The sequence below is a fragment of the Kwoniella dejecticola genome, chromosome 4, assembly GCF_000512565.2.
Source record: "Kwoniella dejecticola CBS 10117 chromosome 4, complete sequence".
Classification (NCBI taxonomy): Eukaryota; Fungi; Basidiomycota; class Tremellomycetes; order Tremellales; family Cryptococcaceae; genus Kwoniella; species Kwoniella dejecticola.
Genome location: NC_089304.1, coordinates 1,978,417 through 1,994,172, shown reverse-complemented (window position 1 = coordinate 1,994,172; position 15,756 = coordinate 1,978,417). Strand labels below are relative to the sequence as shown.

At 48.1% G+C, this 15,756-nt stretch overlaps 5 protein-coding genes across 5 annotated transcripts; 3 read left to right on the top strand and 2 right to left on the bottom strand.

Moving 5' to 3' along the window:
* Positions 1-283: 283 nt before the first annotated feature.
* I303_104005 (uncharacterized protein) lies at positions 284-1,804 on the top strand (the record flags this gene model as incomplete). The annotated part of the gene is made up of 1 exon (XM_018407333.1): positions 284-1,804. The coding sequence occupies one exon, from the start codon at positions 284-286 to the stop codon at positions 1,802-1,804; it is 1,521 nt and encodes a 506-aa protein (XP_018264141.1).
* Positions 1,805-2,260: 456 nt separating this feature from the next.
* I303_104004 (uncharacterized protein) lies at positions 2,261-4,038 on the bottom strand (the record flags this gene model as incomplete). The annotated part of the gene is made up of 8 exons (XM_065968891.1): positions 2,261-2,592; positions 2,682-2,774; positions 2,916-3,068; positions 3,156-3,209; positions 3,258-3,467; positions 3,560-3,618; positions 3,686-3,942; positions 4,012-4,038. 8 exons carry the CDS (start codon positions 4,036-4,038, stop codon positions 2,261-2,263), a joined length of 1,185 nt encoding a protein of 394 aa, XP_065824963.1.
* A 341-nt stretch (positions 4,039-4,379) lies between these two features.
* On the top strand, positions 4,380-8,947 carry I303_104003 (uncharacterized protein; the record flags this gene model as incomplete). Its single annotated transcript, XM_018407331.1, has 4 exons — positions 4,380-4,632; positions 4,705-4,956; positions 5,028-6,992; positions 7,053-8,947. The coding sequence occupies 4 exons, from the start codon at positions 4,380-4,382 to the stop codon at positions 8,945-8,947; spliced, it is 4,365 nt and encodes a 1,454-aa protein (XP_018264139.1).
* A 291-nt stretch (positions 8,948-9,238) lies between these two features.
* I303_104002 (fructose-bisphosphate aldolase 1) lies at positions 9,239-11,268 on the bottom strand (the record flags this gene model as incomplete). Its single annotated transcript, XM_065968890.1, has 6 exons — positions 9,239-9,539; positions 9,903-10,268; positions 10,344-10,454; positions 10,558-10,757; positions 11,082-11,141; positions 11,236-11,268. 6 exons carry the CDS (start codon positions 11,266-11,268, stop codon positions 9,239-9,241), a joined length of 1,071 nt encoding a protein of 356 aa, XP_065824962.1.
* A 901-nt stretch (positions 11,269-12,169) lies between these two features.
* I303_104001 (uncharacterized protein) lies at positions 12,170-14,178 on the top strand (the record flags this gene model as incomplete). Its single annotated transcript, XM_018407329.1, has 11 exons — positions 12,170-12,331; positions 12,391-12,600; positions 12,661-12,689; positions 12,748-12,800; positions 12,866-13,016; positions 13,102-13,260; positions 13,315-13,368; positions 13,436-13,485; positions 13,556-13,717; positions 13,791-13,865; positions 13,943-14,178. 11 exons carry the CDS (start codon positions 12,170-12,172, stop codon positions 14,176-14,178), a joined length of 1,341 nt encoding a protein of 446 aa, XP_018264137.1.
* Positions 14,179-15,756: the final 1,578 nt, after the last annotated feature.

Genomic DNA, 15,756 nt, shown 5'->3' with positions numbered 1-15,756 from the left:
TGAGACCAATGTACTGGGTGTCCACTTCGCAACCCAGCATTCATGTCTATGTGGCAAAGTGATGATGTAATGATAAGCCGTTAACCGGATACCGGATGAGCCAGGCACGCTTCGCATGAACGCATAATCTTAATGCTGCAGGCGGCAATGGAATGACCTGTGCTGATGAGCATGAGCAGTCGCATTCGCAACCGCAACGTTCACCCTTCTTCATGTCCTGCAAATGCAGTGCATAGTCAAGACCGTCATAGCAGACTGCCGAGGTACTTGCGACTCAGGCAAGATGTCCCCAGAGAACGCCAATACCAATACGATCGCCCAATCAGCTTCCTTCCAACTAGGGACCACCTCGGACATCCTCTCCCACATCTGCTCATACCTCCCGCCACCCACCCTGTACTTGACATTACAAGTATCCAAAAACTTCTTCCATGCCGCCGTACCGCACTTATATCGCGACATACATGTTCGAAGTGGTATGAGGGATATTTTCGTCGGGTCAAAACGATCAGATAACTTAACGCTTGAATCATCATTCGACAATGATAAATCACCTACGGATCGCTCAGACCAGGACCCGACTAAGACCAAAGCGAAAGCGAAAGCGACCTACGAGATCAACAAGAACTCCTTATTACGATACATCAAGCGGGTCGAAGTGTCTTTGCACTCAATCAATGAATGTCCCTTCGTCAAGCAATTCATCGAGCCTTTACCCAACTTGGAAGTGGTGCATCTGTACAAGGGGAAACGCGATACCTCTTTGGGGGAAGGAGAAATTATCTGCTTCGGCGAGAAATGCCAATTCCTCACTAAAGTATGCACGCAGGCGGAGAGGGTTATCATTCGTCAATTGGACTTGAGACCACTCAGGACCTTCACGAAGTTAAGGGAGATAACAATCAAGATCAGACCGTGTGAACTCCCCTTTTATATGGGCGGGGGCTTAGATCGGGTCACGATGCAAATTGGAAAAGACGAACGGACGGAAGAGTATCTCATAAAGATCCTGAGTGGGGTACCGAAGTCGACGAGAAATTTAGAGTTGGTTTGGTGGGACGAGGCACATGGGTGTATTGAGGATTCGTATGAAGTTGAAAGTAATGGATGGGGGTTTTACCCTGCTGTTTCCTCTGCGAATGCGAAGACGATGAGGTTGATGAAAGGGTGTAACTACTGCGATCAGATGGGATGTGTGAGGTATTCCCCCCATGTCGGAGTACAGTTGCCTATCATGTTCAGTATGTTGGGACGGAAAACGGATTTGGAGGAAATTAGAGTTTGGAATTTTGAGAAGACGGCCAAGAAGAATCAATGGAGGGATTTCGAGGTGGAGTATGAGGATCTGAAAGGGTTGTTGATCAAGTCTTTCGAGGAGGGGAGGAGACAGCGAAACCCACCAGCGGAACCAACAGTAGCTGAGAAGACGAGGATCACTTTTCATTCGGGTCTAGAATATTATCATACCCTCTCGAAAACTGGAACTGGAATTGAAGAATTCAGTGTCAAGCCCGATGGAGAAGAGATGAATTACTGGAAGAATCTTTACGATCCGCCGGAAGAGACGGTCAAGCTCAGAAAAGAAGTGATGTATCATCTGAAGAAGTACGAAATGGAGATCTTCGAGTTTGAGAAGGATAAGATAGAAATGTGGAACGAGGAGGAATGTCTGCGCTATCTGGGGAACCTGAGGACGAGAGAACAGCTTCGCAAAGAAGAGAGAGCCCGACAAGCGATACGACGACAAGCTGGGAAGTTGCAATTGGGACAGATTGATGAGGCCGCAGAGGAAGTGGAAGATTAGACGAAGACGAAGAAGGGGTTAGTAATGACCTGGAAGATGATTTAGACACTTATTCCCATCCCAAAATGACGCTTGAGAAGGGATGGTATTGGAAATGTAAACACCGAGAAACACATTGATGAGGGTGGGTTTTACGGACTGCGATTCATGATATATAATGACAAAGACAATGATGTGATAACGATTATTAATGAATCTTGTGTCGGCATTGGACATGACTGCAGACTTTTCAACACCTATTGCAATTGTCTGATGGTTCGCTCGCCTTCTGATGTTGCATCAGCAAGGTCTTGCGGTAGAGGGTGTACAGAATGCTTCGCTTTGTACTCTTTTTGCGTCATGATGATCGGATGCTCCGATAGACAATGAGCACTATATGCATTCGACCTACATCATCCACAACCTCCTACAACTCGACTTCCCTCTCAGACCAAGATCGCATAACCCCTATTGCAATCAGCTCTCATCGACATCCATCCCTTCAGAGCTCTTATCCTTGGCTCCAGCCTCGTCCCCATCCTCATCTTCATCACTCGAACTACTGGCCGAGAAGACTTCTTTACCCAATCTCGAAGAACGAGGCGTCGATTTCTCACCGTTCAGCCTACGTCGAGGCGACGAGCGTTGTTGCTGTTGAGGATGAGGTACGGGAATAGGTTGAGCAGGTTTAGTAGGTGTTTGTTGAATTTGCTGGATTTGCATGTTCCCTGACGGCGGCAAGTTGGAGCCTGAAGGGTTTCGCGAGATGGGAGGAGGGTTTAGGTGATTACATCGAGGACAGATCCATTCTGCGGGATCGATAAACGATAAGTGGGTCAGCTTTGTACATGCCTTGTGTGATCCCAGTGTGATTCCAGTTGAAGGGGACATCACTTACGCATTCGTTCCCATTCATATTGACTTCCTACGAGGCCGTTATGTCTGAAACATTCTCCGCACACCAAGGCGTATTTGCTCTGAGCGGCGTGGGCTGTATTGTTCATTTGAATATCAGCAGAGGCCTTCTAGTCAAACTGAAGAATGTGAAGACCTATTACGTTGACGGAGGAATGCAAGATTGGGGAACAGGCTGAGGGTGAAAAGGAGATGATGAGGCAGAAATTAAACTCACAAGGATCCTCGCCTAGGATAGTATCAGCAATCCTATCATACCATCGTTTCTCCGGAGTAGGTAAGACAGGCTGAATAGCGTGCATTTGCATAGACAGAGCGGCAGCTTGGTCTGGCGTAAGACCTTGCGGAATGGGTATTGGCGATCCTGAAGCTGTGAGGGGACAATCGACAACATTCAGTCAAGTCGCTTCCGATCGAGCTTTCTTTCTTTTTCTTTGGGGAGAAAGCAGTTACTCACGTGCAGGAGTACCTCCTACACCGGCAAAATGACCAGGTGCACGAGGGGTACCACCTGGTCCGACAACCGGTCCAGGTATACCTTTATTTCCTTTGCCTATACTTCCTGGAGCTTGAGCGTGAGCCGGTCCTTGCCCTTGAGGCATAGGAGAAGGTGATTCAGGTGTTCTTCTTTGAGGAGTCTGTGGGTTGCCGACCCCAGACGGATCATCATAGCGTTCAATCAATTTACGAGTGGAATCGTAGTTCGTCGCTTTCTTGATTTCCTCGAGATGTTTCCTTTGTTTGGTGAGTAGAAGTCGAAGGTGAGTTTCTGAGCATCAAACACAAGTGAATTCCACGGTCATTAGTCTGGCGCAGCGGAGCGAAGGAATGGTCAGTAAGTGTGCTGAAATTCCGACTTACCCTCATGAGTCCGTTGTCTTGTGAACCATATACGTATCAACCGATTCAATCCCCATATACTACGACATCCTGGAGTCAGCTTCAGGCAGAGATAGCTAGAGAGCTTCGAATACAGGCACGACTTACAAGAAAGGTGCGCCAGCTATACCCACAGCTCCGATAATCCTTCCTTCGGCATCATGGTGACTCAGACCTATCAACCCGAGGGGTAGGCCGTTGACCCACCACAACCCGACCCAGATCGCCCATAATGCTATACCATATAGATTGATCAGGAGCGATACCCTTCTCTCGCGCAGACGGATCTCGGAGAGATGAGTCTTGGCTTCGTTGATGTCTGTCGCCAGACGAGCGAGGAGGGTCTCGTAATCCGGCGGCGAGGACTAAGGTGCACGGTCAGTCGGGTGTCCTAATTTCATCTAAGATGTCTCGATGACGGACAGATGACCTACTTTTCTGAAGATGGAGAATAATCCCATCTCGAGTATCCCTCGAGTGCTGCTCGTGTCGCTTTCTTGGGCGTATAACAGCGTTGAATGTGTGACGAGTGAGGAATCGATAGAAATGAGTAAAGAAGAAATCAGTAAACATCAATGACGTTGCAACCGGGTAATTCAGAGATTCGCCAAAAATAATTCGACGAAATGACATGATGCATTTACCCCGCATCTCAACGTTACATCCATATTCTTCTCGATTCGTTCACTTGTGAATAGTTTCATATTCGTCGATTCTTCTTCTTGTATCTGCTGTCGCTGCTCTGGAATCCGCTCGGACTCAGAAAAGCAGTAGCTGTACAGCTTGGGAGTCGTGCGTAGCTATGCGAAGAGCTTTCGATGTCTCTCGATTGACGCGTCCAGCTCAAATCCGATGTCGACCTGACCTCTGTACAATAAACCGATCGATCAGCCAATCCTCATGCACCAGAAAGCCAGCAAACGCTGCCAGACGAGTCGATGTGGAAGATGATCTGGAACTAGATTATGGGAGTTATGGAGGGACGAGAAGAGCAGATTATGAGGATTATAAAGAGGCTTTGGCGGAACAGCGGAAGATCAAACGAAGTAGCCCTCGTGAGTCGCCATATTTAATCCTCGTTGCCTTTATATGCTGATCAAGAAATCTATGTCTACTGAACGTCGCAGAGGGTCTACGGAAGAGCAACTTACCCAGTCTTTCTAATGCGGCTTCATTCGGAAGACTCGAGCAGGATTCGAAAGCTTCAAGTAACCCTCCTGAAGCGTCGACATCGACATCGACAGCCAAGGCCAAGGCGAACTCTGCTGAGGACGTGAAAGTCGTCACACCGCCAACGAGGAAGGGCAAGGAGAAAGCTATAGATCAGACTGACTTGCGCGATGAGTACCCCGATGCATTCCACGAGGAAGCTCCAAGCGGTAAGTTTACGCCTTGGACAACTTGCTTCAACGCACTCGCTGAGCCGTTTTATCTGTGCTTGATCATATAGCTTTACGACGTAACCCAGTCGGCGTTCAAATGCTTTCTCCGTCCCTCCACTCTCAGCTGTTCCCTGGTAAACCGCTTGCTAAACCTCCTCGAGATCTCTTGGACATATCGCTAAATCATCTGAGCGCGAACAACTTATATCCGGACGGTGCTGCGGTATTACCAGAGATCAATTTCGATATGCCGCCCCTACAAGGCACTAATATCCGAGACCACTTCTACAATCTGGGTCATCAGACCGCTGAACCTTACCTCTCGTTGGCAAAGGAATTCATGCGGTCAACTTTACCGAAGATGCCCACTAAGTGGGAACTGAGTAGATCCGGATGGACTAAATATCATGCGGATGGACGGATGGAACCGGTTGATGATTTAGGAGAGGAGAGTTTAGTATCTTTCGATGTTGAGACTCTCTACAAGTTATCGCCGTTTCCAGTGATGGCTACTGCCGTTACTCCGAATGCTTGGTACTCATGGTTATCCCCTACGATCTTCGAAGAACCACCCGCAACACCGCATCCTGAGCCAGAAGCGTGGGACACCAGTGCGCCCTTGCATCATCCTCATGAGCTCATACCGTTGTTCAAGGGATCCAAGCCGAGGATTGTCATAGGCCACAACGTGGGATATGATCGAGCAAGGGTCAAAGAGGAATATGATTTAGAACGTACGTCTACAAGATGGATTGATACCCTGTCCCTACATGTGGCCACACGAGGGATTACTTCTGTACAAAGACCAGCGTGGATGGCTCATCGAAAGAACAAGAAGGCCAAAATGCTTAGAGAACAGGAGAGTCAAGATGCTTTCAGGGAGATTGCGGAGGAGAACAACGATCTGGAATTCTTGCAAGGACTTCAAGATTGGGGTGGCGATGAAGCATCCGATGCTGAAGGTGCAAGTGCAAAGAAATGGGAAGACGTGACCTCAGTTAACTCCTTAGCAGAGGTAGCCTTCCTACATTGCGGTATACCGGTCGACAAGTCTATCAGGAATCGATTCGCAGATGAAAGTATCAAACATGCTTCTCAACTTCGGAATGAATTGCACGAACTATTGACATACTGTGCTGGGGACGTGCATATCACTCACAAGGTATATGAAAAAGTATTACCGCTATTCTTGGATTCTTGTCCCCACCCAGCGAGCTTTTCGGGTGTCCTTTCTATGGGAAATTCGTTCTTGCCTGTTGATCAACACTGGGAAGAATACCTCAAGAATGCCGAATCAACATATAAGGAAATGGATCAAGGGGTGAAGAGAGCCTTGAGGGTCTTGGCTGAGAAAACAAGGAAGGAGGGTATGAAAGAGGGTGATCCATGGATTGAGCAGTTAGATTGGTCACCTAAGACCGCGCGATGGGCTGATGCCCCTGAATCGGACGGGACGGGTGTCCAGGAAGAAGACGCATCAAGCGTCGCCGCAAGCACGACAGACACGAGTATCGACATCAAGACTCCACCTGCTACCGAAGTGAAGACTCTGCCAAAATGGCTATCCGACCTGAGGAAAGACCCGTCATATATCATCTCTGCACACACTCAGCGATACTTGTTACCTCTATTCCTCCGCTTGTCATATAAGGGTCATCCGGTGGCATATCTAGCCGACCATCACTGGTGTCTCCTGGTGCCTCATGCGTCTTCTTCGGAGTATATAGATTCACATGGCGAACCCGTAGAGCTGAAACCGAAGAAAGACAAGCTGTTAGAACCGTTGGAGGAGCATTACTCGTTTTTCAGGATTGGAAAGGATGTCAAGAAAACTAAATTGGTTGGATCAGGTATAAGATCGATGTTGAGAAAAGGAGAATTGACCAGCGCATATCCGGAGTTGCTGGCTAAAGTTACTCAAACGGATCTAACGGGAGTCCAGAAGAAACTTTGGGAATGCGCGAAGGATCTAGAGAAGTTGGGCAAGGATGACATCTGGGCTCAGCAACTGGACTGGACCCCAGTGCCTGAGGGTGAGCTGTGCGAATCGCAACGTATCATGTCTGACTAACTGTTACTTTGGCTAATTACAGAGAGGCCGCGTTCCGAGGCGACCACCTCCCCATCAAGCGACACATCACCTGCTCCTCCACCTTCCCCCAAGACGAAAAAGGCCAAGTCGACGAAGCCTAATTTGGGCACTTGGCCCAAATGGTACTGGGATCTCACCGGACCTCCATCGCGTATCCCAGCTGGCGAATTAGATTTGACGTTCAAGAAAACGGTCGCGCCCCTTCTTTTACGTTTGCAATGGCAAGGCTACCCTCTGGTGCACAGTCGGACTCACAGATGGCTCTACCGTGTACCTAGATCTATCGTCGAATCCGCCACCGCAGACTTCGTCGAATCTAGAGGAGGTAGAGTCAAGTTCGAGAAAGGCGGACCCGACGCTTTATTTGCGGAAGATAAGGAGAATTACTATTTCAAATTACCGCATAAAGACGGCGAAGGTAAAAACGTCGGAAATCCTCTATCGAAAAATTTCGTCAAGTCTATTGAAAGTGGTGAATTGGCCTCCGAAGCTGCTGAATCCGGAAAAGATGATGTAGCTGCCAAAGCTGCTGCGGACGCTACCAACATGAATGCGTTCTGCAGTTATTGGATCAGCTCGAGAGAAAGGATAATGGACCAGATGGTAGTTTACAATACCCCAGAAAAGACACAGGGAATGATCCTGCCTCAAGTCATCACTATGGGCACTGTCACCCGCCGTGCTGTTGAGGGTACTTGGCTCACTGCCTCCAACGCCAAGAAGAACCGGGTTGGATCCGAGTTGAAAGCTATGGTCCGTGCACCTCCAGGCTACGCGATTGTCGGGGCCGACGTGGATAGTGAGGAATTGTGGATCTCGAGCGTCATGGGAGATAGTCAATTCGGAATCCATGGATCAACCGCTATTGGATGGATGACTTTAGAAGGGACTAAATCGGCAGGAACGGATTTGCATTCGAAAACTGCTTCTATCCTTGGGATCTCCAGGGACGCAGCTAAAGTATTCAATTATTCGCGAATTTACGGTGCAGGCAAGAAACATGCCGTCCAACTTCTCTTACAAGGCGATTCGAGCTTGACTAAAGAATCAGCTGGAAAATTGGCGGACAATTTGTATAAAGCTACGAAAGGCTCAAAATCGCTCCGAAATAAGAATTTACCTCCGGCGAGTGTACCCTCGATATGGCATGGTGGATCGGAATCGTACCTTTTCAACACGCTAGAAAGCATCGCTTTGAGCGAGCGACCGACAACCCCGGCACTGGGCTGTGGAATCACCAAGGCACTGAGGAAGTCTTATCTCGAAGGAGGCACTACGAGTTATTTACCATCAAGAGTCAATTGGGTAGTCCAGTCTTCAGGGGTCGATTATCTGCATCTCCTCATTGTCTCTATGGAGTACTTGATCAAGACTTACAATATCAAGGCCAGGTATTTGATCAGTGTACACGACGAAGTGCGTTACTTGTCAGCGGAAGAAGATAAATACAGATTAGCATTGGCTCTGCAAATTGCCAATGCATGGACGAGGGCTTTGTTCTGCTATAATTTAGGAATGGACGATATGCCCCAAGGCATCTCCTTCTTCTCCGCGGTGGATATAGATAAGGTCCTGAGAAAAGAGGTGTTTCTCACTTGTCAGACCCCTTCTCACCCGCACATCATCCCGCCTGGCGAATCGCTGGATATACTGGAATTGCTCAAAAAGACGAATAATGGCAAAGATCTAGGCGAACCTCTCCCCAACGTCAAGGACAGGAATGATATACCGATTTCGCTTATTGCGAAACAGGGTACACCACCAAAATCGCTATTCGGAGATATATCGTCAGCGGATCATAGGTTGTTTCTCCAAGCTCAGGCGAAACGCAAAGGCGATGATGCCAAACGATGGCTTGATGGATTACCGCCTGTAGACCAAGACGAACAAATCTGATCGAGATGCGACAACAGTTCAGTCTGATAAAGGTGTCTTATCCTGATCTTATATACTTGTTGTACTATCATGCTCGGAAAATTGCATTGCATTACATTTGTACTTGAGTCTGCACTCGCAGCTGCACTTGCTCTCGGTCAAACGGGTTATCTATGCATTGACTTCTCATACTTGCTTCTTACTTTGTTCTGCTCTGCTTCATCAAAACTACAAAATAACTAAATCAAGCTACAGTATTCCCCTGCACTAACTAGCATCACATCTCATCTCTGACAAAGTATCATAGATAAATTAAGCTCGGTTCTCGTTTCCAAGATCGATACATGCTTCCTTGACTCGCTCAACCATGGTCTTCTCACCTTCCCGGACCCAGACTCGGGGGTCGTATTGCTTCTTGTTGGGCTTGTCGGGTCCCTCGGGGTTTCCGACTTGGGTCTTGAGGTAGTCAGCCTTCTTAAGGACGAAGTCTCTAACACCGGAAAGGTAGGCGAATTGAATATCGGTATCGACGTTCATCTTGACCACACCGTTGACGACGGCGGTCTTGATTTCGTCCTTGGTAGATCCGGATCCACCGTGGAAGACGAGGTACCTGTAAGAGTGTCACGAACATGGTTAGCACATGATCCCGACAACATCTCCACAAGAAAAGATTTCTGGAAGAGAGATGTGGATGTGACATCAATATGACACTCGTTTCCCCACGACCCGTACCCTGCTAACACCGCTCAAAAGGAGCCAGTAGGAAACGTTGAGCACTCGGTGCACTCTCGCGCACCGACATTGAAGGGTAAGAGGAAATAAGCTCTAAATGTGATGTAAAGGCGTTGTTCTTCGCTGACCGGATCGCCTCAGTATCTCATTGAAGGAGATCAGGGCACTGTCTATTTGGGTAGCGTGGGGGGGAGGAGGAAAACATACACTATCGTGAGAGAAAAAGAAACCGGCAACTCACAAAGGCTTCTCACCCTTCTCACCCTTGAGTTGCTCAGCGGCGTAAGCTTGGTGTTTACCGAGGAGTTCAGGTCTAAGCTTGACGTTTCCGGGCTTGTAGACACCGTGGACGTTACCGAAACCGGCGGCGATGGAGAAGTTGGGGGAGATAGCAGCGAGGGCAGAGTAGACATCCCAGATGTCCTCTGGTTGAGTGTAAAGGGAGTTGTTGTCGACGGAGGTGTTGTCGACACCGTCTTCCTCACCACCGGTGATACCGATCTCCATCTCGAGCCATTGGTTCATCTTGGCCATTCGCTTGAAGTAGAAGACACAGTCCTTGATGTTCTCCTCCTTGGGCTCCTCGGACAAGTCCAACATGTGGGAACTGCGAGTCCAGTGCCCATATTAGCGCATGTACACCGCTGTAGCGTGGTATGAGTTTCGAGGATAAATGACTTACGAGAAAAGAGGGATACCATGTTCCTTGTAGTAGGCCTCGTCGGCATCAAGCATACCGTCGAACCATGGGAGAAGTTTCTTGGCACAGTGGTCGGTGTGGAGAACGACGGGACTATAATTTCGTGTGAAAAATAGAAGAAACACACGTCAGTATTTCGATGATTTTGGCGAATTCAGGAGTTTTCGTTTTTAGGGTTGCGGCAGTTGTCACTTACATGCCGTAAGATGGAGCGACGGCTCTGATGAAGTGAGCAGCAGCTACGGCACCAGCGATGGAAGCTTCTTGGTTACCGTTAGGTACGGATTTACCAGCGAAGAAGGCAGCACCACCTTGAGAAATTTGGAGGATGATTGGGGAGTTGACAGCCTTAGCGGCTTCGAGGGAAGCGTTTACAGTGGAGGAGGAAGTTACGTTCTAAAAAGTGGACATAAAAAAGTCAAATCAGCATGGGCTCATAGGGTGATTCATATCTAAGCGAGATCTAAGGTTTTTGAGTCCACTTACGATAGCCTATGATATCACAGAATCCCATGGAATAAAACGGTCAGCTCATTTTTCTTTTAAGCTGTGAGAGCCAGCGTTGAGCGCTGTACGTACAGGGATAGCGAACTAGATACCGAAGACAGGTCAGCATGCAGCTAGCACTCGAGTGGCTGGAGACGATTGATGCGGAACAATGTGTTCCGTCTTGCGTGGTAGAAGACTGGGATGGGAAAAACGACGGGAAATAAGACTCACTTTGTTCTCTCGAGCATAGTCGAAGAGCTTTCGGGTGTCATCACCGGAGAGGACACCGGCCTATTGAGACGCGACATATGAGCACTTGAATCTTTGGGGCCAAATGTGATCCAGGTCGACAGATAGACGAATTCAGCCACGTTCGCTGACTTACGGGGACGATAGAAAGAGCACCTTTTCCAGACATTATTGCGTTTTATATGTCTATGTTTGGAGTTCGTCAGCTTCTTGGCATCGGTAGAGCGATGTTGTACACCTACAGATTGATTGATATAGATACAGTTGGAGATATAGTTAATTTGTGAAGAGAAGAAGTGTATAGAAAGTTGATATTTTTTCTTCAATTGTGATGATGCGTTGAATCAATGGGAAGGGAATGGGGGGATTCAGTGACAGCGGTCCGACGTCACATCCACTTGCCTACCCTGAAATTCCCGCTTCGCACCTATAATCCTATCCGTTATTTACCTGTGTTGCCCATTTACATCTTCCTTGTATGGTGCTCCGCAATTTCATCAAACATAACAGCGGTTGATGCCGAATAAGTCCGTTTGAAACCAGCTCATGTGGCTCTCATCATTTTTCCAGATTCCCAATTGGATCTTGCAAGATGCAGCGGTCATCCCCACCTGATTCTGTTCCTCTTCCCGCCCGGAACGTCAAGGCCCGGATTTAGATCCAATTCCGAGTGGAGGTGGTCCGGTTCCTCTTGCTGGAATCGACGGAGCTGACGTACAACTCTCAAAAGTTACCACATGAATCACCTGTCTTTTGCGATTAAGCTTGAATGCATCGCTGCATCAGCTGATCATGATCACTCATTCGAGATCGATGACGATAAATGTGGAGGTCAGAGCTCAGCAGATGCTATTTTAGGAGTAGGAAGCCAAGAGAATCCTCAGATTAATTAACTTCAGAGTAGAGCCGAGCGGCCCGGCTAGGAGTTCATGATCCCAATTTTTAGACGGTTTACAAAGAGTAAGAGAGGAGCAAGATGTCCAGCTATAAGAAGCCTTTCATGACCGCTAGAATCCCCTTCTCCTCCTCTTCAGCCTTCAAGCTATACAGACCGTTGAACAACCACCACAATGAAGGTCTTCTCAGCTCTCTTCGCCGCTTTCGCGACTGCAAATGTAGCTCTCGCCGCTACTGGTTACATCCACAACGAGCGGGCTCTTACCCCTCACCGAAAGAGATGGACTTCTGATAACCCCTATGTCACCGTAGATGGCTCAGTCTGTACCGTCAAGGTAGGTTGATATCCGTCCAAAGCTGCAAACGTGTGCTCATGACCATATCTGATATCTAGCCTATGGGAGGTGCCCAAGATGATGGGCCTAATATCCTCTACGCCTTTAACCTTTGTGGTTCGACAGCCTTGATCAATCTTCCAGGATACTACACCGTCAACACCGTCCTGCAGACCTACTTGACCAACGTTGAAGTCAGATTGACCGGTGCAATCAGTTATGTGCCGGACATTGAGTACTGGAGTCCTAACAGTATCTACCTAACCTACGTGAGTATTCTGCATACTCGAAGCACGATGTAATAACTCTCGACTGACAAATCTCTTCAGCAAAATGCCACCACATACTGGTTCTTCGGGTGAGTCCTAGCTTTGAGCTAGGTAAGTGTTCGTTGTACAAGCTGACAAGGGATGCAGTGGATCTGGTGTCACCCTTCACGGAGGAGGTACGATCGATGCCAACGGTCAAAGTGAGTAGCCTTTGTGTTTACATGTCTGATCTCTGACAACGCTGACGCTGCTTGACCTTTCTTAGCTTGGTGGGACTACTACGCCCAAAATCCAAGTGCCGGTGTTGCAGGAGGATCTTCGAGAGTCTTTGCTAGACCTATCCCTCTGACCGTCGGAAACGCAAGTAACATTGTTGTAGATGACATCAGTGTCATCAACTCGCCTTTCTGGCACAAGTAGGTGTTCTCCTTTACACCCCGTATCTCTCATATGATGCTGATGCTGATGCTGATGATGAATGGGATAATGGGACGAATTTAGCTTTGTTTACCAATCGACCGATGTCACATACTCCAACATCCAGATCAACTCTATCTCCGCAAACGAGTCCGCCGAAGCTGCCAATTCTGATGGATGGGATATCTACCGATCGAGCTACGTCACTATCCGAGACTCCAATGTACAGAATGGCGATGATTGGTGAGCTCCTTGCATCATTCAAATCTCGGGGCTGCGCTGACATCGATTATTTAGCATCTCTTTCAAGCCTAACTCTACCTACATGACTGTCGAGAACATGGTTTGCAAGTGAGTGCCCTATGATTCTAGATCGCCCTTGCCTGTTCCGATGAGCTAAACCCGGCTCTCCTTGTAGCGGTTCGCACGGTATCTCAGTCGGTTCATTGGGTCAATATGCAGGTGAAAGTGAGTCGACTGTCCTTGAATTAACGCCAAATTTGTGTTTTTGAGCTGATCAGGTTAATTCGCATTACAGCCGATATCGTCGCCAATGTCTACGTCCGAAACATCTCCATGTCCAACGCCCAGAACGGTGCTCGAATCAAGGTCTTCGGAGGCTCAAACGACACCAACAGTGTTTCCGGTGGAGGAAGTGGATACGTCAAGAATATCACTTTCCAGGATTTCGTAAACAACAGTGGGTCACGTCTTACCTAATGTTCAAGCTGGTTCAGGTACGATCTATACTGAAATACTGAAACCTTTGATAGACGTCGATAACCCTATCTACTTGACTCAATGTTATTCGTCCTCCGCTCAACAATGCCAAGATTTCCCCTCGACTCGTGAGCCTTTCCTCCTTTATCGTATTTACGAGTGGAGGACTGTTCAAATGCTGATTATGATACTGTGTAACCCCTAGTCGCTATCTCCGATGTACACTATATCAACGTTTCCGGAACAGCCTCCGGTAAAGTAGCCAACAACACCGTCGCCACCCTTGAATGTTCTGCCGAATGTGTCGATATCACTGCTACTGGGACCGAACTCGCGCCAAAGAATGGTACGGCCGGTTCAGGCAAATACTTGTGCGCGAACTTGCAGGATGAAAGTACCTTGGACTTCCAGTGTACCGATGTACCCATCACTAAGGGTTAGATTGAGCAGTATGGTCGTGGATCGTGAACCGCGAATCGCGGAGCTAAGAGGTGAAATATAATTTTTATTGTTTATGGAGAAAATTGGAGAAAGACGGTTGGTATTTTAAGTATAATAGGATAGCATTACAAAAAGACTATTCGTCGGAGTATCAGAATTGAAGTGAACAGGAGCACATTTCGAATGTATATTTGCTATGACAAAAAACCTGCGACCTGGTTATCAGGGATATGCATACATTGCGGCAAGCGTAAGTAACGGAGGTGTATCATAGAACTCATTCACTAGCACAGTACAAAGCATCACTCGGCTAAACCGCAGACTACATGTGCCATACACAAAGGTCCGATGTACAGACTCCCAGGCGTCAAAAGGACAGTATGAGGGTCTCGGAACTACCCTAGACCTTTGGACGTGATCAGATAACTAGGGTTTGAAGAACGGCCTTCCCTTCTTATCCCCCAGTCCGACTTGGCCCCGTGATCGTAATGGAGGGCGGTCCTTTCTTCATATGGTAGATCATAGGCAGTGCCGGTGAGATCGGAACATCGCTCAGGCTCGGATCAGCCGGATCATATGACTCTCCATCACATGGGCCGGAATGTGGCTCAGAAGCATGCAGCACAATGAGTGAAGGCTTCATGGCTGGCGTTGAGTTGAGTATGAGAAAACAGGAGGAACCTCAAGAGGATCGATAGCGAAGTGACCGGACAATAAGTATTCCGGGCAGCATAACGTTCCAGGGAGCACAGACTATTGACAATTCTAACTCATTGTACCATCTGCATGGCGAAGACGGGATATAATTCAGTTACTGTACCTAGCCGTCTTGAACCAGATTGAGATTGTACCGGAACTTGTAATCTATGTTTACCTGTCACTTTCGCTGTTCGCCATGGTGGCACAACTCCGCACGATCAGTCACCCCGACCAGCTCGCTGCTCAGACTTCCGATCTCCCGGAGCCCGCGCTGTCTCCTTTCAAAAACCGTGAGATCAAGCTCCTCAGTGGGCTCGCTACAAAAGGTCTGAACGTCCTTCAGCCACTTGTTCACGTAGATCGTTTCCCATTCTTCTAATGACTTTCTTATTTCTTGTTCCTCTTTGGCCTGGGTTATTTCCTGCGCTGTCAATGTTCCGGACTCATTTTGTTCGGATGGCCTAGATCAGGAGTAAGTATAAGGATCCTCGTCAATTCAAGAGGGGCGGACACGCTGACCTAGATGAGTGCCAGCCTCTACGGCATTTTGGGCGCTGTATGATCTCCGTACTATCACTAACAACAGGGTCAGGTCAAGATGAAAGCGCGATTGTCGAATCGCTATAAAGTCAACGATGTAACTGTGCAGGCTTACGATGACTGTCCGCTAGTCCGGGAGGTAGGGTTGTTCGTGGATGACGCAGCCGTATCACCTGCACACCTCGACGCCTTGTAATGCATTTGAAGGCCAGTCTCACCGTTGGGATCGTGCAACTTAGAACAGCTGCCGTTGGATGGGATTTCATCCTGCCATTCGTTTGCTGGCATAGTGTGGTACTTTCGGTGTAGAGTGTACTGGTTTACTTAGTGATGAGGCTG